A 25,714-nucleotide genomic window follows, 5' to 3' on the forward strand; every position below is an offset into this window, starting at 1 on the left:
ATTGCTTCACGCAACGAGCACGCCGCGGAGAAATTCCTTGTGTACCTACTTTATGTAATGTATATATTATGTTGAAACGCGCGTGCCACACACTTGAGACTTATGGGAAAATTAAAACACTTGACTTTATGCAAACGCAATATCGACATATGTCCGCTATTGGTAGACAAAATCATATTGTTTTTTAAAGAAGAAAATCGAGATTTGTTTGTAATATTTTAAATTTTTTGAATTTCTCTCTCTCTCTCTCTCTCTTTCTCTGTTTATGTTCTCACACAATATGCGTTTATTACAGACTTCCTAAATAATAATGTCAATTTTAAGGTCGTTGCGAAAATTAAAAAACCTTCTTTTTTACCGGTAACACGTCGCAATCGATCAATGTAACTTTTTTGCACGAGAGACTTCCCTTTTCCGTGTCTTTCCGAAAGACACGTGGATTTAACGGAGATACGAGAATTCTGGAAAAACTAACGCGCGTCTGAAGGATCAGGCCTCTTGAGAACGCAAGAACGACGGTGAGACCGCGTAAACGTATCGTAGTTCCCACGTGTATTTCACGAGCGTTTGCTCTCGAAACTATACCACACACGCGAGGAAAAATTTATCTCACCGCTTTGTGACAGCTGTGCTCGTGCACATTGAGAAATGCCTATTTATATGTACAGGCCAATTTATTATAATCGAAAATTATGCGATTCAGCTTCAGACAACTTCTCTAGCGCAATATATGTTTTCGATGCTCCATTTCATTTTGTCGTAACCCACACATTTCATATAATCATAGTTGAGACTCAATTACGCGTATGAGATAATTACAAAGAACTAATTATAAATCATTTGTTGTGCACTTGCCACGTTTAATGAATTCTTAGTTTATTTACGTGATGTTTACGTCACTTTGACGTGCTGACACTAAAAGCGACGCGCATGGAGAAGTTCGAATTACCACCTCAGTTACACGCAGTAAGCCAATACTGAGCCAGCAATCTATCACGCGACTATCACAGGATTTACGGTTTATCTATTCACACGAAGCCACATGTTTGCAGTTATGTAAGGATAATTTCTGACTAGTTCCGTGCGGAGAAAGCGTTTCGTTCTGTTAATTTATTCAATATCGTGCAGGTTATTCTCTTTCTAGTTAAAAAAAATATATATATGTGTACATATTTTTCTGTCTCTCTTTCATCAAGACAAGACTTGTGTCGACTTACATTTAGATTATGCGGTATATAATGAGTCCCAGCTGGTTCTGTTCGCACAGAGAATATCTTGACTAACTTGACTCCGCAGGAACGAGAGTGCCGCATCGTCGTTTTAATTATGACAACATAAACATGAAGAATCGTACACCACAAATGTAAACCCAGAATTTCCATAATTTATATTTTTACTCGTAATTTCCGACGTCGTTTAATATTCTTCTCTTCTGCGTTTTTGTTCAACAACAAGATGCGCAAATTGCGTTAATGACGAGTATATTATAAAGTAGATGATTGTGTTAACGCGCGTTCGAATTTTACGTCGAGCTTTCAGCTTAATTTAGAATTACGCGCTGTTGCATTACGACGAACCTAGTAAATCTATTGTTTTTGTAGAATTCCAAAGAGCGCAAATGAGCTAGTTAGCTGCGAGTCATCGCTGTTTGATAAAAGAGACTGCAGTGATAATCCCGCTAGAGAATTTAATGCCAGCTTAATAGCCAGCTTAATAGCCGTTCACCCTGAACTTTGTCGCATCCGTGAAAAGATCAAAGACACAACAGCGTCACATCAAGCTTATTTGCTTGTAATTACTCTGCGAGCTTTTAGATTTCAAGATATATATATATATATATATAAACACTCTTTTTTTCTTTCAATGCCTACAAGTTATAAATTGATTGTCGAACCTCTGTTAAACCGCAAATGCAAATAATTAATATAAATCCGCTTAATACAATATATTGGTAAAATACGGGTTTATACATATATGTATATACATGTGTGTGTGTGCGTACATATATATTTATTTGTAATTTTTAATATGAAATTAAACTCGATTCAAATAAATATTATTTTCCCACAACATAACATCAAAGAGTTGGTTTTATTAAAATGGATGAACACAAAAGACGATTTTATTCTATTGTATCGACAAACAATTTTGTATTTTTTTTTCTTTCAAAACTGAATATAAAATTTTTTGTTCATACGACAAAAAAAACTGCATGTATTTCATGCGAAAGAGACCAAAGAGCAAATTGAATTAAATTTGACCTATTTTTGACAAGCCTCGAGATATTACAGAAACACGTGGATTAAAAACCTAGAGTAATTGAATGACTTCTATTTTCGGCATGAATCAATTGTTTAGGTTTCCATTATCTCGCGAGCAAATATAGAGAAAATATTTTTCCCCGTGTGTAACAAAGTTGCCATATATGTAACGACGTAATACATCGTCGTGAATCCCTGCTGAAAAGTCTGCGTTCGTGTTTATACATATATTTTTTAACAGCTACTCGAAAGTTGCACGACGACACTGCGATGCAATTTTTATAATACAGCTCGCACATGAGAAACCGAAAGCGCGTTTAAAATAATACAAAAAAGAAAATACATAGAATATTCCCGCGTATAAACGACTGTGGAGATCTCTAAAGAAAATACATGACTATAAATTTAAAACATTTACAGAGAAATGGAAGATTACATGACCGAGAATAATAACTGTTGTCTCTTTCGAAATTCAGGTCGAGCGCGTAGAAAGTAGAAGTCGGTTCACATCGTAGGGATAAAAGCGATCAAATGAATGCAAAATTGGAAAATTTTTGTTTTCAACAAACAAAAATAAACAAAGTATATTGTGTAATTCTTGTAGACTCAAGTAATTTTTACTTGCGCTTTTGTTATGTTTAATGAAACTTGTAAAAACAACTTCTGTACTTTTTTAAAACTTTGTTCTACGTTTGCCTTATTTTGCCGTAAAAAAGCAACAACAAAGTTTGTTTAATTTCACAAATGGTTCGTTCTTTCTACAATGAAACACCGACCGACTTTTTCTACACAAAATTACAATTAATTAATAGCAAAGTTGTACAAGTCTATATTCTTTTTTACTCTCGAAGGAAGTTCCTCACGTAAACTTCGCGAACTATCGCGTAACAAGATTCTCGCAACACATTCTCGTGCAGCCATAAAGCAGCCATGATTCGCTTCGTTCGACTCTTCTCGTTGTTGGATTCTCGCACATGTGACGGGTCTTCAATAAAATCACTCGCGTCAGAGCGCCTCCGATATCTTCGTTGCCGACGACGTGTAGATGCGCGCAGCAATTCAAACAAATGGCGTTTTCCGTTATATTTCAGCTGGTAAAAGATTCAATAAAAAAAAGAGAGAGAGAGAGAAAAAAAAAACAAAATTTCTATTCACCAGACGCCATTTACGCTCGCCATTGACGCACTTGTCACGATAACGGAGCATTTAACGTGCAAACCAAAACCCACAAATTGCCAGTTAAATGCAAAATAAAGACCCAGGAAGCGATGCAATGGGAAAAATGAATTGCGATACATTCTCGGTGCTATAACTAAAACACTTAATCAAGTTTTTTGGACACGCCATTTCGTTATGCTGCTATATGACCAAGGTAAATTGCGCTCGGCGAGAGGGGGAGATGTGCTTGCGCACACAATTCCTTTGCAGGAGAAGGTCGCAGGGAAATTGAGATGAATGCCAAGGGTAAATATTTGACAAAGAAAGGGGAAATATAATTCACTTTCTCTCTGGAAACAAAGTTGCTCCTGCTTATCCGCTCTGCAATATACAGATGACACGACATATATATACAATATACGGGGGAGAGGAGGAGGGAAGTATAACGCGACGCAACGGACTCTGGCGTGTATACGCGCGATTGAATATTAGCTCGGCAATATGTTCGCGTCATAATTAATTTATGTTAAACATAATGGGAGCTGGAATTTCAATTTGTGAAAACGCCCGGAAGCTTATTGAGATGCTTATGTGCGCTGATATATTATATATACATATATTGTCGTAAAAATAAATATCAAAGGGATAATATTACATTTATTCTATAATATTACGTTAACGCTTTCCCGAGTTCGGTCATCGAGTTAATGAATCCACAATACGCGAAACGAATTAATAACGTTGGCGTGTTTTCCAGAGCGCGCGAGCAAGAAACGCCGCCGCAAGAAATTCCACGGATAAAGAGCACGGTGTCATGATAATGGATTGAGAAGTCGTATGACAATTTGCAGCGGATCCTTTAATTAATTAAATTGAGCGAGTCGCGCGCGTTGTCGTGCGCATTCTCTATTCCTTCTCGGAATATATTCGAGAGCGCGAGAGATATACGTGCGCGGCGAAGTTTTCGCCATTAATTAGCAACGCAATATTAACGACGCGTGAAAATTATTTGGTATTTTCGCTGTGTGAAGGGGGAATTTTAACTTTTAACACACGGACATATCAAGCATCGTGACAAACGTGCAATTAAGAAAATACGAAAAGTAAAACTTATTTCGCGTCCGAGGAAGAAGAAGAAGACGCCACGCGTTTTCACTGCGGATTATTTTTTTTTTTTTCTGCCGAGAGACTCGTTAATCTTCCGTAAGGAAGGAGAATCTTCCGGAAACGAGAGGGACGCGAGGCGAAACTTGGGAACCAAGGTAAAACTTGATGTACGTGAAAAAGCACAGTTCCGCAAGAGAGTCCGTCGACAAACTGGCCGAGAGGACATTGTTTAAATTCTCACAGTTCATCTCGCGCGCTTCCGCTACTCACGACCTAAAATCTCGTCGCTGCCCGTGTCCTCGTTCTCTCACCGCAACGGCTTAGTGGAGTGCGATCGCCCTTGGTTAATCTTAACTGTATCGCGCATCAAATGCCGCTGCGAGATATGCCGGCTCGAAGATTTGTCCCTAACCGACAGACGTTCGATCTTCTCGATGGACGTTCGATCTTGCTGTTAATATAGCGGCAGCGTGTTGTGCGCAGCTTGTGTCACTCTCGCCCCTTCCCTCGCTTGACGCACCTTACAATCGGATGCATTTGTGATGGGCAGAAATTGGTATCCTTCGGGAAAAGCCGGATGTGTGCACACTGTTAATCCGGTTGTTCGTCAAGGCAGATGAGAGAAGATTATATAGTTGATCTCTCTATACAGCTTTGTGAATTAACATGGAAGATACGTCTTGATGTAAAACATAGCAACAATATGAACACAATTGAAACAGTTTAAAAGAGTTTTTAGAGGGCAAAAAAGTTGAAAATTATTTGCACGTTATCATCAGACGCGCAAATCAACGATTTTGAGTGAAAATTATCACGGGAAGATGCTAACTTTTCAGGAAACTAGCCGCTGATGTAGAGCCAATAAAATACTTTTACTCTTGGTTGTGACGTTTAATTAAACGAGATAACAGACCGCCTGTCGCACGTACGTCGTAAAACGTCAGAACAGTCGCAAGTAAACGCATGCGAGTCTGATTTTAATTTTAACGTAAAGCCACAAAAATGTAATTAGCGATAACAAGAAGAGTCAGTAATGTGTAAAAAGAGAAAAAGAGAGAGCGAGAACATGAGAGAGGGATATGAAGAGAGAGGAGAGATAAACGACGGGAAAAGCTGCTCTCTACGCTAGGTAAGCTCCCATGAGAAGCTTATTTTTAGCTGGAAACAGAATCGATTCATCCCTTCTGATGCTATGCCAGTTGTGATGCCAGCACTACGTCGAGCCCCCAAAGCCGCGAAGCGGTTGAAGGGGAGGAAGGACGAGAGTGAGAATAAGGCCGCGACGCGACGCGACGAGAAGGGAGATGTTCAAGCGACAGAAGGAAAGAGAGACGCGAGAAAGAAAGAGAGACAAGTATAGGGAGGAAGAAGCAGATAGGATACGCGAGATATACACAACTTGCGTGAGACTGTGCACGTACATACGTGCGATGCAGCAACAGGCGAGATCAGACCACGCCAGTCTCTAGTGCACGGGCGCTTCTCTCTTTCTCTCTCTCTCTATCTCTCTCTCTCTCTCTCTCTCTCTCTCTCTCTCCCTCTCTCTCTCTCTTTCTCTCTCTTTTTATCTACCTCTCTCTGTTTCTCTCTTTTACGTCCCGTCGTGTTCCCCTGACATCCTTTTGTCCGGCCTATTCCGGCGTTTCTACCCCGTGGCCCTGTTTCGCAGCAGCCGTCGCTCTATACCAGAGGCCGATGTAAAATTCAACAGCCCTTCAGCCGGCTCAGCATCCAGCGTGTTTTATTTCAGCGAAATAACCCACCTTCCTTCACGCCGTCTCGCTCGGATGATTTCGAATCAGGACCTTGTCAATTTCCACGAAATCGAACAAACGTGTCAAACTCTCAAGGAGGAGGATTTTATTCTAAAATCTTTTTTTTTTACCTGTGCGTTGCTTTAGCTTGCGCAGGCGGATAACAACACTATTAATTTCAATTGCTATGTAAATCGGTATCTATATATATACATGTATGAAAAGTTTCAATGAAAAATACGCGTGTCTTGATAAAATTTGAGGATTTTAGGATAAAATTTCAACAAAAAAATGTCGCATTTTGACACAATTAAATCATTCAAAGATATTGCCCGATCTTGATTTATGTACTTTATAAGTTAAACAAATAGTTTGCATTTTGCCTCGATAAGAGAGGAAGATGCATTGAAGTTAATGTGGAGCAATCGAGAGCAATGGCGATCGATCGATCAGATGAAGTGCTCGACAACTTCGGCGTCCATCGGTAGGTTGACGCGCACGGTCGTTGCTCGTAATTAATCTTTGTACTTGACAATGGATTTACTCGAAGGTATCGCGAAACATTGTTGATGAAATCGATACAGATCGGCGCGCGTATTGTCGATACTTAGCTCAATGCGCGACTTCGCGCCGATATATTGAGCAACATCGTTGTTCATTAATTTGCAAAAGTTAATTAGCATGTTGCGAAACTTCATCGTTACCCGACATAAACGTCACCGCCCGTAACCACATTTAATGTAATATGTTTAAAATATCCCCTCGGGTGCGGTTATAGGTGCGCGATGGACGTGAATTTTATGCACAATTCCGATATAATCAAGCTCTCTTCCGACAATTTTATATGTGCGCTGGTTAATGCAGTCGCGTCGGCGGCCTTGCGACAAAGTGTGCAATAAAAGAGCGCCTATACACATTTACTCTCCGCTACTCGTATATATAATATAATCGCCGAGCATAAAAACAAAGTCATTTGAATGTGATCGATCGAAACTTCAATCTGTGTGTATCAACATTGTGAGACATTTCTCATCAAAACTTGATCCTAAAATCCTCAAACTTCATCGGTACGCGCGTGTATTTGTATTCTTCATCGTAACTTCTTGTATACGACGCGACTGTATTCAGAAATTAATTTATTGCGGCGTTATCCGCGCGCGCGAGCCGAGCGGCGCGCAGATTAGAAACAGCTATCAGAATAAAATCCTTCTTCTTAAGAGTCTGACACGTTTGTTGGATCTCGTGGAAATTGACATGGTCGGAGTACAATCGAGGAAAACATTTATGTGTGTTTCTATTTGATAGAGGGATGCGAAAATACGCGATAAAACGCGACAAGAGAACATTCGAGTCACGCTTGACCTCGCGCTCGCTCAGGAAAACGACAATTTTCTGCAGCTAGATGGCTTCAATTTTATCCGTTACACACACACATACACACACACATATATATATATATATATACATATATATATATATACACACACTATATACACCTACAAGATTTACGGGGGATGGGTTTAATTTCACGATGGCAATAAGGAGGCGACGCGGACAGGTGTAGGTTATCAGCTGCGCAACGACGCGGGCCGAATTAGCAATAAGAACCGATGATAACCAACGTGTGCAATATCTCTTCGGTGGAACGGAACCGCACGTGGCAATATCTCGCGGTCACAGCTGTCGCGGTACAGCGTTCCCGAGGCGACGGCAGTTCAGTCGTCGTGGCGGACCCGTCGAGTTAAAAGGCCGCAAATGCAGGGAACGCGTTCACGTCCGATGCACTTTGCGTGCACGTCACGAATCGCACACTCTGTCGGGCACACTCGGCGGCCTCTGCAGAGACTTGGTCTGTTACGGGCTTCGAGAATCAATTAACGGCCAAGTTACGGCGGTCTACCAATGTGCGCGCGATTGTGTCGCGTGCGTTGTCGTAGTTATAATAACGCTCGTGCATAAATCACGCACAGCGTTGTTTTTTTTTTACACTCGGCGTGATTTTCAGCTCGAAAATTTCGACTAAAATTTATAATTTATAAAAAATAAAGTATTTTTTTGCGTCAGTGTTGGAGAAAAATCAACAATGTGTTTTTTTTTTTTTTTTTTAACCGTTCTTTCTATGCGGATTTCGATAAATTTGGAACAAATTGGATTTACGAGCGAAATAAAATTTGGCCACACAGAGCGGGATATTCGGACAATTTTTCGCGAGGCAAAATGCGTATATATTACTTTTGCCGCTGCATATTTTAACAACGCACAGACAATTTCAGAGAAACAAATCTCCCATACGTCCTGCAGAATCCATTTTCCAAAGTTCCATCCCGCAGAATCGGCATACGACCCTCAGGGCAGTCTCTCGTGTAAAATTGCAATTCCGTAGGGCGAGAGCCGGAAGCGTTTTTCTGATATCCTGCTCTTCGCTATCTCGCATCTCTCAACTGCGCGTAGATATATGTGTGTATCTGAAAATCTCTTGCGACGTGTACAAAACGAGGGCGTGCACGTAATCCCGGACAAACAGATTTCGTTCATTTTTCATCACGTCGACCGACCGTCTTTTCCGCTGTTTAATCGCTTACTTCGGTGTTTGTTTGACCTCCTCTTCAAGTCGCGCGTATCTCGTTCGATTATTTCGCCACTCGAAACGCGGACTGTATGTACATTCGCGAGAATTCCCTTTTGAGAGAATCCCGCACACGCGGGAATAAACGCGGCCAGCGAAAAAGTGCAACGCGAATATACGGAGTTTACGCGAGTTTTATTATAGCTTATTACACCACACCGGGTTGTGACAATGTCATCCCGAGTTAGTTTTTCGCGTCGCGCGCTTTTATCGACGATATTGATTATAACTTTTCCTTCTATCCACGTTTGCCATCCCTCAGCGCGTTATTAACGTTAACGCGCGTATTAATTACAACATAATATTAATTAGCAGACTTTGACCGTTGCGTATTATAGCGAAGAAATAATGGATTACGTTGTTTATAGTATCAGAACGTCGGGGCAATTGTGGTACAATGAAAGAGCGATTGGACGTAAATTCGGTATAACAATCAATCGCAAAGCACAGAAGCATACGCGCGATCGAACGTATATCGTACGTCGAATCGAAATTGCAAATTTCGGACGTGTTCATAAACCGCAAGTCCCGCAGAGGCGACGCACGAGCGGCTACACATTTTGAATAAAGCGCGAACTTTCGAAAAATTCACCTCTCCCGCGAGTGCCATTTGTTTGAGCAATTCTAGACCCCGGGATTCTATGGCGGAAAGCATGAGCACGATTCTGTGCTCTGTTACGAACTGAAACGTACGGTCTTTTGAGAGACTGTATATACGCCGTAAGGTCAAGTGGAATAATTGAAACCTTTGAGCGCGAAATCGAGGAATCCAATAACTTGCCAGTATATTTGTCGCGATGAAAAGATTATCAGAGAAAAAATCAAACGAGGAGATTTTTAAAAACGTCACGCATTTATTTCGTGTTTCATTTCCAAAAGCACAATCGATTGTCGCAGGAAATAATATATCTCGCGTTTCGTTCGCCTCAGTTAACAACTAATATCGAACATGTTGGACGTGTTACATATAAAAGAATAACAAGCGAACATCGAGAGATTCAAAGAACGTTGTTATTTTTACGCTGTGTGCGCAGACATGGGTTTTATTATATCGAGAGAACGAACTAAAATTAGAGGGAGAGAGAGAGAGAGAGAGAAAGAGAGAGAGAAGCCCGTGGTCCCGCAAGGTACAAGAAATGGAGAAGCTGTGATATTCTCACGACATCCATTATCTACATTAGATTTCGACGAACTACATAAGAGGATAACAGCCGGACCGGCATGTTCGATAATAGCTACATCTTGTACGTAATTACACGAAAGCGGATCGCAACATTGTCGAAAATGTACACGCGGTCGAGCGCGGAGGCGTTTCTGACGTGTTTCTCTTTCCAAATAAATTTCTTTCACGTCGTATAAATAAAACAACAAAAAAAAAAAAAGAGAAACGAAAAACGTCAACAACTAATCCAGGCGGAAATGCGTGATTTTTCCACAACAAACAATCGCGTTCTTTGTACGTTCATGAGAGATGGCTCTCTCTTTCTCGTAGCGTTCGTTTATTTTCTCGATAGCGTATATGCGACACCTGTGACGCAAGCCAAGTAAATTAAAAACCAGCAAAATGTTGCCTGTCGTATAAACGGACTCGTCGGCGAGATATTCTTGGACATGTATAATTAATAAGTCATACGTCGCGACCGTGACGCAAGAGGCGAACTTGAAAGTGACGAAAGAAAACGCCGCGACTGGGTCGCGCCTATGTAATGGCCTTTATGCGCTAATTACAGATCGGAGTTGTAGTAACACGCCGCGGGATATTTCTGCACCCTCTTCTGCAGATGAGCGTGAAAGAATCACGAACGTGCAAATCGCTCGATTAAGAATCGTCGAATTTAAACCTCCCGCACGTAAACGTTTCGCTACATCCTTGACCTCCTCCTCGCGAGAGGAGCATGAGCAAATAAAGAGACAGCATTCCGGTGTGCCACAGCACAACTACCGGGAAACATAATTTATTGAAAAACGTCATCCTCTCTCACTCGTGTCAGGTTGTCCGTGCTTGCAGAACTGGAGCTGGATGTTCCTGTCGTGATGAATCGATCATGGGGAAAAAAGTGAAATAAAATGACAGCGATCGCCACATCTGTATAGAGACATACTTGAATGTTGAATAATTGAGCGGGAACGATGCGACTCTGACTCTCTCTCTCTCTCTCACACCCTCCCTTATTCCGTTCGTCGCGTTACGGACTCATCGAACGACCGGATTGATTAGAAGTCGGTCAGAGCGGCAGAACCATTAATAGGTAAAAACAAAAAGTGAACAAAGCGAAACGGTTTTACGATCCGTGATGAGCGCGACCGGGGTGACGAGCAGCGACAGAAAAATGTCTCGTTTGTGCAACAAACAACCGTGTTCGATAATGCAGTAAATCCGAAGCAGCTGCCTCCGGCACGCGAGAGCTATAGAATATTCCAGCACACGTGGTTTTCCGAGAGAGGAAGATCTACATTTGTCCCAGTTCTAAAGTCGTGCCTGCAGAAGTAGTATGGAGAACAGAGAACGATGTAATATTGAAGAGATGAGAAAAATCCTGAGCGACGATGCCGCTACGGTAAACATTACAACTTCGGGTATAGCTCGTAGGGATATTAGTCCGTTTCGAACACACAGTCTAATTACCTGTAACATGTATAGGAAACATGTATAGGAGATGTTCAAAGTAAGTCTTTATACAAATAACTGGATATGTACAACGCACAGCATTTCGCTACCGCAAAGATGCAGTAATTAAACCACGTTTGTGATTAGATCGATTTGCCTTCCCTCCCTCGGTAGGGAACCTAATTATTGAACCAAATTCAATAATCAAAATTCAATAATTCGTAACTAGCTAGTATAAGTCGTCGCTGTTCGTGTAATCTTCAGCTAAAGGAAGTACGCGCGCAAACGAGGAAAGGATTCAACTATGTTGCAATTACGCAAGTTGAAGCGCCAGATTGCGGAAACGCATTCTCCGCGTTGCAACGCGTACCGAAATTGCGCGTTTAGACACGGCTTTGTTCTATTCGGCGCTTTTCAATTTTACTCGCAACTTGGTGGCGCGGCCGTGTTATTAGTCGACGAAAATGAGAAGCTGATTTAACACAAGGATGCATCATACATCGAAATAATTTGAACGTGCTGTCTGTTAAACCAACGTAACGCGCGGTTTCGCGTTATCATCTGCCAAGCGTCGTGTTCAACGAACGGAAACATTGTAGTTAATAGACTGTCAATGTCGGGACGGAAACACAATATATATATATATATATATATATATATATATATGTATATATATTCAAATCGAAACGGTCCAATATCTACGAACGTGTATTTTTTTACGACTCAAATTCTGTTTTGTTTTCTACTACGCTGAAACAATATTTTATTTAAAAAGATATAAAAAAAATTCACTCGCAAAATAAATAACAATATTTTTTTGTTTATGTGTTCTTTCGATCTGGTTTACGTTTCGCAGAAAGCTGCTCGTACGAGATAGAATTTTCCTACGTAAGTACGATATTGAAGTGATTTTGTTTACACGCAACCAGAGGAATCATACTGTCATCGTTGTTACAGTCGACGGTAACAATTTATTTTGGCGATTTTGATTGGCGAAATGACAGCTAAATCAGCAGCATGAAATGCGTTAAATTTCAGGTGTTCTTGAAGAACAATTGACAATCACGTCGATACGTGTACAAATATAAGTACAGTATCAAAATATTAAATTTACTAAAATTGTAAGAATATATTACATTTACCAAAACTATTCATTAATCGTCATCGTTCTATATAGCATTACGTTATATGTAGCATTTGAGAAAAAATGTACGAAAGGAAAAAAACGAGCGTCCTGAATGTCTTCTCGAGACGAAGCGGGTTTTCTAGTGGAGCTCAAGAAATTGATGAAAAAGAAATGCACATTGCGTATCAAAAGCACTGGAATAATCTTGTTCCAGTGCAACCCGCAGCGCGAGCCACTTTGCTCGTAAACGATTACCGACGTCTTTAATTAATTTACGTTTGCCGAGTAAACACGTTTTCCGCTGCGCCAGTTGCGAAAAAAAAGATGAGGCGGATAGAAAAAGCGCCGTGTTTCTTTCGCGTCACGTCTGGAGGAAAAAGAGGCTACGAAGCCCGCGGCTATCTCGCGTCGTTGCATTCCTCTCTTATAGGAGGCGCACGACGCCATCCGATAGACAATGGTGTTGGTAAAACGAGACGCGAGGAAGTGTCTACTCGAACGCAAAGAAGACTGACGTCCTCGTTCTTGCGACGTGACATTACATCGGCTCTGGCGTAGATTTCTCCGCGTCTTCTTCCCGCTGAGGACTGCGAGGCAATCTCGATTTTGTGAAGCGCGTGCTAAATCGAAGTCAAGTACTCTTGATTCAGTGAACTCCGAATAACTTTGACAACTCTCGAAGCAATTAAGAGTGCAATTCAACTAAAAGTATTTTGATAAAGTTGTGTTTCGATTCTATCCAGTCTCTCTCTTTACCTTCAACATCAAAACGTATATTACATTAAGATATTTTGCTCATATCTTTTATTTTTAGAAAAAAATATTTTTTATTTAAATATGTTTAATCCTTCACGAACGACATGGGTCTCTCATTCAAAAATTATGCATCGGCGTCTTTAAAGTAAAATTTAGTTTTTTTTTAACGCTTTATATCTTCGAGACTATTAGAAACACTTTTTCAATTTTTATACTGATCTAGTTTTTTTTATACTGATATAGAATTGTTCAAACTTTCGATTCAAAAAAACAAAATTGAAAAAACAAGTTTTCTACTACAATATTTTTTTGCGCGATACTTTCTATTTTACATATTATCAAGATTATAAACTATCGCGTATAATAATAAAGCGTAGAGCGTTAAATCTTATAATTCTGTTTGGTATAAATATTGCCCGATGGAAAATATATGTATAGAAAATATGTGGATTATATATTTTTGTTTTGCTAACAAATCGAAGTTGTTATTAAAACAGCGCTCTGAGCGAAACCTCGAAAACTTCGAACCGCGCGAATTCTACGAACGATTGGATGGAATATTTCGGTGATAATTGCGGTGCTGAAACGAAGTCGAAGGGCTGTTAAAGCGGCCGCTGAAGTTACGACCTCGCATTATTTTTCGCAGCAAGCGCGTGCGATCGATTTATCGGTTGCAACGAAAGTGGAAATAAGGAAAAAAACAGCTTCCTCCATGTCCAGGAGACCAAAAGAAAATACTGGACGACCGATATATCTTTAGAAAAAGCGGGAAAGCCGGCAAGCATCACGTGACCTTTGCAGAAATCGATACGTTCTCTATTATCTCACGCGTTTCCACATGTCGTTTATGGGAAATCTCTGTTAATTGCTCGGCGCACATTTCGGGATGAGTTAGTTCTCTCGAAAGTTATATAGAGTTCTCGTGTGCATACGAAAACGCGGCGTAAAATCTCCCATTCAATATGTAACAATTACAGACTTCGCGGTGACAAAAGCTCGAGAAAGGACTACGTATATGTGTGCGCACGAGTTTAGCTAAAACTTATTACTTAATTAAAGGTGTTGAAAGTAGTTATTTGAAGAAAGGAAGAAGTTTCGGTACACACATGTATTTAGTATTCAACACGAGACGTATTTACGTTGTTGAATAGAAAACATTTCAGATAAAGTGCTTGTATACATATATACAGCGGAAAAACTCTCTCTCGCAAACTCTATCGCGGAAAATTGATTTTGCTAATTACAGTTCAGTTCGAAACTTGTCAGGTCGTTAAAAAATTCACGCGCGTGTTTTGCGCACACAGAGGTTTTATTTTTTTTCAAAAAAACTCAAACGAATATGCGCGAACGAATTAAAAATATCGCGAGGGGTCGCAAACCGACGACTATCTTTATGTAGGTTAAAAGCCGTGCGTGAAATTTTTTTAAATTAAGTTTTCAAACACGTGCTCCTCTTGAGGTGTGTACAAACGACACATTTAGCCTTTGACATTAAATACATTAGCATATAGTAAACGCTTTTGAATTATGCATTATGTACGTTTTGAAACACGGCATCAGGAATAAAGTTACGAGATTACATTTATATTTTGAGTGTCGCCAGACAATGTCGCAGTATAAATTGCGGGAGGAAAAGAAAACGAAAAAGTAATATTAAATACATATCATATAAAAGCGCTTTCTCAAACTTTTCTATAGTACTTGAGCAACTTTTGCTTGAATTTCACGAACGCGTTGACTTAATTTTCTCTCTCTCTCTCTCTCTCTGTCTCTCTAAAAGTACGGGAAAATAGAGAGCGCGGCGGTAAACTTTGTGAGTTCTTCAGCAACTTTTTCGATAACTCGACTGTCGCATATGCAATTCCTATTGACACATCCATAATATTAAAGCGGAACATGCGCGCGCAGAATATTCGCAAAATGTTTGGGGGAAAAAACAGCAAAAGCGAAACGTTTGATTTGTCGAGAATTTTCGTTTTCCCAACGGAAAACGCGGTATTTCTGCGCGGTTGAAAGCCTCGCGACTGTGAATAACAAGAGAGAGAGAGCGTCGCCTGCGCTGTCGGCGATCTTTTAAAGCAACGCGTATCAAGACTTTGCGCGCACAGTACATTACCTGTTTATCCGGCTCCTTGCCTTTTACGGCGGTGATGAGTCGATCGCAGTAGCAACCCTCAAGCAGAATGACGCCGCTGGGGCGCGAGCACATATCGTTCTCGTAATAGAATAGCAGATTCTGTAACAGACGTCATAGTCAGGGCGAGCTGGCTTTCTCCACGGATCGAGAGAAGAAAAGCGTGAGATAGCAAACATCTGTAATTTTTCGTAACCCTCCATGGAAATAGGAGAGAAAGATGTAATGATGTCGTGTAATATTTAATGCCTCGTGTCTGAGAAATATGGTTATATGTCACACGGTCGATACACATCTACATACATTCGTACAATACACCCACCGAAATGTATCCGGACATTTTAATGATAGTGATATTTGGGTATTTTGGAAGGTATTGCAGTATTTTGTTGTGTCCTCGCGCGCGGTTCGAGCTTTCGTTGCTAGGGTGTAACGTTTTTTTTAGCGTCAGAAAGCACAGAAACGTCTGATCACACACACAAGGTTCACTGGGAGATCGCCCCTTATACGAGAAAGAGAGAGAGAGAGAAAACGCGTCATAAAATATTAGACAAAGCCGCCTTGCGTATATATCTCTGTGTAATTTCTCAGAAATTTTAGTTACCTCTATTCGGCAGTAATTAAATTTGACTTATTTAAAGCTACATATATAGCATAAAATTTATGCGTTTTCGATTTTAACGCAAAATTTTGTTAAATACATAAAAATGTTTAATTCAAACACGATTCAATTTTATATTAATGAAATAATGACGTGTATTATATTTGAGGGGGGAAAGAGGGCAGCAGGAAAGTGGTTTTGTTCGACTCTCTTACGCGCGTGATAAAACACAATACAAATTCATCCGCCGTTATACCGGATGAGATAAAAGCTGTAAAATAATATTATCTGTTTTGCACACGTGTGACGTTATGTGTGTATGCGCGCGCGTGTATGTATACGTGTCAAATGAAATAATAGAGCGCGTGTCGTGTCGGCGGCTGGACGATTCGCCGAACGAACTCGCCGGTGTACGGACGGTGCGCTCTCATTTCATAAAGCCTGTTACATTTACGGGCTATTCCACCGGATAAAATTTGCGTTTCGCTGATACGTAATACAAACCTCTGAAACAAATTTCCTTTTGTCGTCACGTGACGTTATCGACAAACATCTCGAAACATTGCAATCGTCGGTTTAAATAGCGCCGACGTCGCGATATTGCACTCATCTATGACGCGCAACCGACCGATTACAATCGAGAGAGTTCGGCTTCCCCGATTAACTACTCATGCATATATATTTGTACAGAGAAGTATCGTCGACTAAATACCGACAAAAATCATTAACCGGGACGCTACACATCTGTCAATAAAAAAAAAAAGCAATTTGCGTTGATGACATTCGTGTCGCGCAATAAAGTTTAAAACGAATATTGCAAAATAAAAAAAAAAGTGAGAAGGTTGTACACACATGTACACACACGCTCTTTTTCTCTCTCGCTCTTTCTCTTTTTATCTCCAACTTTTTCAACGTTCAGAAGCACGAATCTTGGATTAACTTAATTTCTGTCTGGGAAATTGCGTGTTTTTATATATAAGACACACTAACTCAACGCGATAAGGATTCTGTTCTTTCTTTTAGGTTTAAGCTGCCGGAAGAACGACCGTTTTCTTTGAACATGAGCCGCGTGAAGCGGTCTCAAGGACCGAAGTTCACGCCGGTTTTCTAGTTCAAGATAAACGCGCTACGGAACTATCGAGCTTTAAGTTGAGCACGAACACGAGTTATCTTTATTACCCAATGACTCGAAACGTCTTCGGGTGGTCGATTAATCGTGAGAAAGTTCCTCCGAGTAACTCCATCGTGCGCGGATAACGTCTTTGTGGCGAACTCGGTTCTTTCGCGAACGATCCGAGAAAGTTTCATTCTTATTCATTAATTATTTCGTTCGATCCTGTCGAAACAAAGAAAACAAAAGAAAAAGAAGCCAAATTGAGTCTTCTGTATCTGTGACGTATTGGATCGTGTCAAAACAGAAAAAAAAGTCCAATATTGTCTCTCTGTTTATTTAATCCCACCTATTAGTTCCCGGCAAGTCATCATAAGTTCCCTTGTTGTGTGACAAAAGTATGAGTGTGCGTGGAAAATCTCCACGGGATTGCTTAGATTATTTTTCTTCAGAAGCAAAATTACGTAAATGGACGGGGAACGATTTGCGGGGAAAGTTTCGTTGAAATAAAACGACCGAACTCATTTACGATGCGATGACGCGACTCGCGTCTTTAATAAAATAATTAATTACAAGTTTTGTGTTTGTAATTACGGTTTTATGATTGCGATATAACGAAGATTTATCGGCGATTTCGGATGGATATATTATATCACGACACGAGAACGAAGTTTCGGACGAAAGGCGGAAAGGAAAACTCCGCTCGCCCCAGAAAGTTTCTGGCGTACTATATATAGATCCGCATTGATGACGGCGAACATCCCCGTTCGCGTTTCTTTCTCTAATTCTATTAATAGATTCGTCCAAAACAGGAAGTTAATGAGAACTTATTTTTCTTATTTTTCTCTTATTTTGCAACGTTTGCGAGAGAGTAGGCGACGGTACGTCCCCTTGAGCTAAAGAAATTTTGTAAATCCGAGAAGAGAGGCAAAGAGATGAGTCGTGCACGAGAAACACAACTTCGCGTAAACTTAGACATTGTCGTGATCTTATTTCGATGGCTGTTATAATAGTTGGAAATGCTCAGGTATTACGTCGTTTCGAGGTAACGCCGACTACGGAGCGCGCGATACTGAGTTTGCATTAACTACCCGCAAAGTAAACTTCTCCCGAGAAGAGAAAAACTTACGTAATTAATCTCGAAATACCACAAACTATGCGTTATTAAGCGGTGATAGTAAAGATTTTGGGAAAAACGTGAAGAAAGAGAAAGGAAAGATGATACGGGAAAACGAAGAATCGAAATCAAATGTACAATTTGGATTAAGTGCGGTGTGATTTGTGTTCGGAAAGAGAAAGAGAGAGAATTGCGAATTGGGAATCTGAAAATTAAAACGTCCGGTTTCGGTGTAACAAGTGGAGCGGCGAATCACTCTCGGCGACAAACGGCAAACAATTGACTGACCTGATAGAGAACGAACCATCGTTGCAGCCACTTGGTGGAATCGGCTGTCCGCTTGTGCAAATATCCCGCCAGACAAGTATCGTTATGGGCTTTCTCCGAGAGCATGATCAGCTGAGCATCGTTTACCCTCACTGCAACACACACCGTAGATACATGTCGCTTGTAAATGGGTGGCAATTAAAACCGACCATAGCGCGTATAAAACCGATCGTGTCCAGATTTCGGGGATAAATTCGCGCGCGCGGATTGCGTACACGCACCATTGCGCATATACCCTCGAACGTAACATGCAAAATGAAACGCGAGAAGATTGAGTTTGCAAGTTTTCGAAAAAATTTAATATTGTAATTTTATTTTTTTAATTTTATTTATTTATTTATTTTTACAACCATCTCGCGTTGCATAATTATTTCCATGTTTCACGTGAATTTTGTATGTATTTAATCTCTTGGTTTTTCTCGCGCGTGTTATTTGCAAAAGTTTTGCATAAATTTTTTTATTTTGTTTTCGCAAGCACATTTCGAATCGAGTGTGTGTATGTGTACGCTCGAGAATCCGCGTTGCGCTGTATTCGCTAATCAGCATGACATGTAAATGCAAAATTACATGCGGGAAACATGTCCAAAGCGCGTTTATCGCGCATAACACAATGCGCTGCATCGCAATTACGCATCGAATTATCTCGCTGCGCGACCGTTTCAATAATAGCGCACAAAGTACCGGCGAATCTTGTTTACGGCATTGTATCGATGTAAATATTAATAATTTCACGAATGTAGACGCGAGCCGTGCGCTATCGTTAAAGTCGTCGTCAAATGTAAATTATTCGTAATTAAAATTGCTGCGGTCGTCGCGCTGTCCGGGAAGGGGGGCACGATGAAATTCCGTGACGATAAATGATTCGCGATCGCGAAAATGCGCGCGCGGCACGTTCACGTTTGTGAACTCACGATCAAGAATTCCTGATCTGTATCGGAACTAATATTTGCACAGTAGCGCTAGAGTGACAGTCGCCCACACGCGCGCTCGAGCCACTTCTGGGATTTCAGTCTGTCCTGATAACGACACAACGCAATGCAATTCTCAGCGGAATCGGTGTAAATGTAACTTTGGTTTAAACAGCAGCCTTTTCAACTGCGCAAAGTACGTGCAATCGACCAGAGTGCGTGCGTATGACGTAGATCGCAATCCGCGGTTATGGGCGCTCGCTTTTCGCGAAACTCCCTCGTGTGTGTTAACTTAGGCGAGAAGATACGCGCGACGTTTAAGAAACTTTGTTCCACCTCGACAAATCGAGGACACCGAGTTTCCTCAGAATGGGCGAGCAAATTTCACGTAATTCGCACCTGTGCGTCATGCGCGCGTGCACGGAATATTGTAGTAGGAATTGTCGCGTGAAGAATGAAGCGAGGGATGAGTGAGAGAACGCGCGGACCGTGCAGCACGCAACGCCGATTGTTTATATTTTAACGCGCTAATACGGATGATGCGCCGATGTTGCAGTGTGCCGTGCAATTTACACAAAACGAGCACTTGCGCAAATTTTAATGAAACAGAAAGAAAGAGAGAGAGAGAGAGAGAGAGAGAAAGAGGGAATAAACTTTCACAACATAAATATTATAGTTCGTACAACGGCGAAGTATATCAAACCTTTTGAAGCGTTTCGCTTTCAACATGAACTTCGCGATAATGCACTTTCGTTTGTTGAGATGGAAACACAAAAGTCAAGTCATATTAGTCATTTTACGAGCGAGTTTACTACCAGTAATCAGACATTTCACACCTTGGCGATTAATTATATAAATACCAATTAAATATGCTCGCGCTGTTGTTTTCCGCGAGAAATGCTCTCTCTCTCTCTCTCTCTCTCAATACAAAAAGCTCACAATCCGAAACTCATAAATTATAATCCTTTTATATTTCGAATTTTGCCGAATAATAATGGGCGTTACGTGCGTGAATATTTTACAATAATGCTCGTTAATCGAGAGAATTAGCTTTAATAAGAACTATTTGTTAATTATTATATTCCCATTTGTGTGTGACGCTACTAAACAATAGATCATGCGTATTTCGGAACAATTATTATATTAGTGTATATAACATAATAATTAATAAAGTAACTCTTTGTGCAAAACCAGAGAATTATGTGACATTCTATAATTTGGTACTGAACTCGCACACTAATTAAACGGCAAATTTGATGACGCAAAAAAAAAGACGAGGTCTCACCTGTTCTTTGCATCTTGGGGCTGAGCATGATCACACGGAAGGATGTCTCCCTCACGTAGATTCTCACAGCGGTGATTGATTGTCCCGGTTACCTTGTTTGTGTTCCAATAATGTAGAAAATAACGCCATGTATCAACGTTAGTAAAAGTCACGGGTCGATCGGCTTCGGGAGAACGTCGGTAGATACTCCGAAAGTTTTGTGCCGTTGCGCATCTGCAACACGAAATGCGAGGGGAAAAGATCCCCCCGTTCGCTGAATAACGCAATGCGTGAGCAGTTGTTTGGCAATACTGTTAGTCTGTAAAACCGCGCGGACCACGAATTATCACACGGAAAGCAAAGTTTTGCTATTAAATCAGGTTTGCTATTGAACAAAAAATAGACTTAGCAAGTTTTTCTTGCTGATCACGTACTACCAACTAATCTTCTTGTTATTTCGGCAAAACTTTTCTTTTTTGTGCATTCTTGTCCGACCAGAGTAAACTTTGCCGATTGATGTTACACGTTTGACAATGTGTGTTTGTCGAAAACATATTGACATTTGATTCTGTTCTCTCTCTCTCTCTCTCTCTGTCTCTCGCGAGAGAGCGGAATTGCTATCGCATTACGATGGGACACGGCGCGCGCGATAATGTTAATTTGTAGAAAATCAGGCGAATTATTAACTCGCTTCGCAAGCAAATATTGTTTCGATTCAACAAAATTGTTCGCATCTCTAAATAAACGTCGAGCTAAACCCGCGCGCGCGCGCACGATATTCCGCGACGTGCCTATGTAAATATGCGTGTCACACTGCAATAATATCGTTTCACGGTGATTTAATTGGAACCGTGTGAAATCAAAGCCGATTTTCCGACCGCGTTTTAACTCACGAGATTCCGTCTCTTGTGTCGAGCTGTCGATGCTGTTCGTTTTCATGTATAATATCGGCATTCTTTGTTTTGCGAGTCATTTCCAGTTCTCTGTCTCTCTCTCACACACACACACACATACACACAAAACCAAGGGTACGACCGGCCGCTAAAACCAGGAAATTAAAGAGATGGCATATTCGCAAGATTCACGGAAATAAGATTTTAAACTATTTACGATTAAAATCGATATTTTCGAGTAATAATTTAGCGATAGAGTGCGAGACTTCAATGATAGCCATCTCCCGTTACGATTGCTTCCGATCGGACTAATTGCGAGTGTAACTTTGCCGCTTTGTGTATACGTTGCTGGAACATTAATCCTTATTTCGGTTAAATGGTAAAAGAGTATTGATTTTCTGTAATTGCATTACACGTTAAAGTGAACGACAAATAATCGGTCTCTGTAATTCCTTAAATAAAAGAACAATTTGTTTGGCTCCAAAACGCGGCAAGGAAAAGTTCAACAAATACGTTTATTATTTTGCGCTGTACAATTCGTATGAACAAAACATTTAATATGTAAATTATTTACACAGCTCGATAACTCAATAATTGATTAAACTTAGCCGATATTTTGCAATTTATTTGCCGTAACATTAATATATGCATTATATCGCGTTAATTAGGATGACAAAAATAGAAAGAGTAGTTCAAGTATAATCAATCTATTTGCAGGTATAAAATATTGCGTTATACAATAACTGATTTTTTTTATTTAAAGCTCGTGAGCGGCGCGTGGACGACGCTCTAAGAGTTTTCCCGATACGCTCAGCGAGAGAATTCAATTTTTTATAACTACTTGCCAGACACAACGTTTCCATAAATATTTGCGTGTTTTCCAATTTCGTAATTGCACACTCCCCGTTTGTCACTTTGTCATTTCTCTTACCGAGATTTCCATTTTCATTGTGTTTCCGCTCGAATAGCGTGAAGAAACGCGTATTCGATCACAGAAAATCGGCGACGAAAAAAGAGAGGATAAGAAATAAGTATTTTTGCCTTGGGACATTTTTTAAAGTCCGATCGCTTTCATTCGCATTCGCATTCTTGTGTATTAACAGCTTTTTTCGGTCAACATCAGGACAGAACTTATCATCGATTTCTGCAAAAAGAGAAAGGATCGATGTGTGACGAAAAAATACATGAAATTATAATGAAAAAATCTTTGGAAAAGAATTATTTAGAGAACAGAATACATTTTTCGGTCTCATAAAAGTGTCACGGGGCAATTTTGGAAACACGTACGAAGGCGGGTAAGGACGATCGTTTTCCCGTCAAACGTCAGCGACTTTCGAAGTTTTCTTTCAAAGACGAAAGAAAAGAAGAGAGAAAGAATGGAAGAAATTTCTAGACGTAATTTTTTGTTCACAGTACCTGTTACACTTCTGCGCACATACCTTGTTGCACACACCTCCTCCCAAACCCCTCGTCCGCCACCTCTCTTTCGCCAGCCTCCGAGTCCTCCGCGAATAATCCCGCCTTGCCACCTGTTCGTGCGTACTCTCAAGACCGCATGCCGTGACCACCACCCTGTTTTGTTCTATCCCTTCTGCTCCGTCTGTGACCCCGAGCGATCTATCGATGCGATAGTTCCTCTATTCGCTTGTCTTTTTCTTCGGTTTTTCTTCAAGGTAGGCAAGCGACCGCGAAATCGCACCGAGAGGGGCTCAACCACGCGCGCGCGCGCGCGCGTCACCGGTATTTTTCTTTTACGCGCTAGTTCACCTCGTGACGAGTTCTCGTGATGATAACAAAAAAACAAAAAAAAAAAAACAAAAACAGAAAACGCTTCACAGACGCCGGTTTTTTTTTAATTCCCGGCACAACCGGGGCGGTGATGTGTACGCGCCCGATGACAGTGGCGGAGACGAGGTCCCGTAGTGGCGGCCGATGATGACGGCGGCCGACGCTGTTCTTCTCATGATCGTCGCGGGATGCGACGACCTGCTGCGCGATGCTGCGGCGTTGGGGATCGCGACGTGCCTGACGCGCGAAGGGCGGCCGACCGACCGTAGAGGAGCGCGTTGCGTCCCTCCGCCTCGACGACGGCGCGCGTCCACCGCCCCGCGAAAGGATCCCGGAGGCTGCGCCGGACTACGTACGTACGCGCAAGCTCGCAAGCCTCGCAAACTCACCCCCGTCCCCCGTTTGCAAGCTATCCCTAGGCGTCTCGCTTTCTCGCCCCCTGCGCGAGCGAGGAGAGAGAGAGAGAGCTACTTGTAGCCCTGCTCTCACTCTGCTAGGCACTTGCCGAAGGGCCTTGTATCCGCAGCACCGACAGCATCCCCATCGGCCGCGTAATCCGGGCTGAGCAATACCGTGTATACTCGTAGTAATAGCAGAGAATGTTTATTTTAACCCTGACGCGCGGAAAACCTCTAACTGCAAGCAAGGAAATGTGTATGTACGTAAATGTAAACATTTTAGAAATGAAATTTTTGTTGAAATAAAAGAAAAATAGAAAAAAATGTGATATGAGACAACATGTATACAGTAGGATGTAATGTGCACGTATAAGTGTGTGCGTGTGTAGGTGTGCACGAGCGCACGTGTACGTAAGCGAAAGGCTATTGCGGAGGGAACATGCGGGCGTGCGCCCCTGTGGAAATTAATAATGCGCTGTGACAAGAGCCACATTATCCGTGACCCTGAGTAATCCGTCGAATGCGGCAACGGTATAGGCGGATTTTTTTGCATCACTCCTGTGACGCTCAAGTATTTGTGATGTTTCTTTTAATAACAAAAACCGCCTCGTTAAATTTAGAATAATTTTATTTTTAAAACTATCAGAGAGGAAAGAGAGAGAGAGAGAGAGAGAGAGAGAGAAAGAAGAGAATGGGTTTATATTACAAAACCGGTATATAAATTAAAAGGTACTTAAAAGGTACGTAAAAGTCTAAGTAAACGGTGAAATTCTGTCTCTCAGATGATCCTTGACATTTGCATTTTTCTTCAGGTTTGCATCTTAAACTGATCTTTCTTCAATTTTTGCGCCGTAATATATGAAAATGTAAAAAACACCGACGGTTCTCACGTTTTTCATTAAAGAGAGTCCGTTTGAACTTTTGACCTAAGAATCCGGTATCTGAGGTATCGATCGACGATTTCGATACACACGCACACCTTGCGCATTTAGCTTCTCTACGTCATAATCTGCACAAGAGAAATCTATTTGTGCTCGGCAACGTATCCGATGTTGTTGTTATCCGGTGTAGGCGTCACAGAACGAAAGGGAAATAATGCCAGGCACGTACATAATTACGTAATGAGAGCAGCGTATAAACAGTCGCAAAGTGAAATTATAGATAGGCTCCTTTTGATTCTAGTCCGATTTATATCATTGTAGGCGCAACCGAAATATCGCAGGGACGAATAATAATGGGAACGGACTCGCGCGCGCGCGCGCTCACGTGCTTGCATATGCGCATCTTCTCATGCATTAGAAGCGATGGTAAACTCCGCAAGCAACAGATGTAATTTACCACCTCGGGATTAACGACAAAACCGTGTGTTCATCGCGGAGAGAAAACTGTTCCTTTCCTTAAAATCAAGTAGTTGTCGGGATGATCAAAGGAGGGTATTTTGTCAGTGCGAGTATCACAACCGCGGCATTGTAGTCTCTGCGGCGCGCCGCAGATTCTACCTTTGTACCGTGAAGACTCTGAAGCATAGCGGGAGTTTCTCTCTGCTCCAGTTTTCCCAGGATACAACTTTTCTCGGACTACGGAGATTTCTTCGAAAGATACGTTTCTTCTTTCTCGCGCAAAGCCGACGTTGAATCATTCGCGTATATTTTTGCGTATACACTGACAAGAAAACAAGTTTACAAAAATACTCCGTATTTTTGCACACGTAATGTACGTCGTACATATATTTATTTTATAAAACTTATATGTTTTAAATACACACATACAATGCCGT

The 25,714-nt window shown here is 41.1% G+C and overlaps 1 protein-coding gene across 3 annotated transcripts in view; it reads right to left on the reverse strand.

The window, feature by feature from the left end:
- The window catches only part of LOC109853042 (ras-specific guanine nucleotide-releasing factor 2-like), a 45,825-nt gene extending 22,391 nt beyond the window's left edge, over positions 1–23,434 (reverse strand). For 2 of the 3 annotated variants that reach the window (XM_020424749.1, XM_020424748.1), the window contains exons 1-4: positions 23,191–23,434; positions 20,880–21,092; positions 18,648–18,778; positions 15,513–15,632 (exon numbers count right to left, since the gene is read on the reverse strand). In XM_020424749.1, coding sequence (XP_020280338.1) covers positions 15,513–15,632; positions 18,648–18,778; positions 20,880–20,907 — 279 coding nt within the window. In that variant the 5' untranslated portion in view covers positions 20,908–21,092; positions 23,191–23,434. The remainder of the gene's footprint in view (positions 1–15,512; positions 15,633–18,647; positions 18,779–20,879; positions 21,093–23,190) is intronic. The other variant, XM_020424750.1, reaches the window with a different exon arrangement.
- Between the last annotated feature and the right edge of the window lie 2,280 nt (positions 23,435–25,714).

This window comes from Pseudomyrmex gracilis, unplaced genomic scaffold, assembly GCF_002006095.1.
Source record: "Pseudomyrmex gracilis isolate BER0280 unplaced genomic scaffold, ASM200609v1 scaffold_42, whole genome shotgun sequence".
Classification (NCBI taxonomy): domain Eukaryota; kingdom Metazoa; phylum Arthropoda; class Insecta; order Hymenoptera; family Formicidae; genus Pseudomyrmex; species Pseudomyrmex gracilis.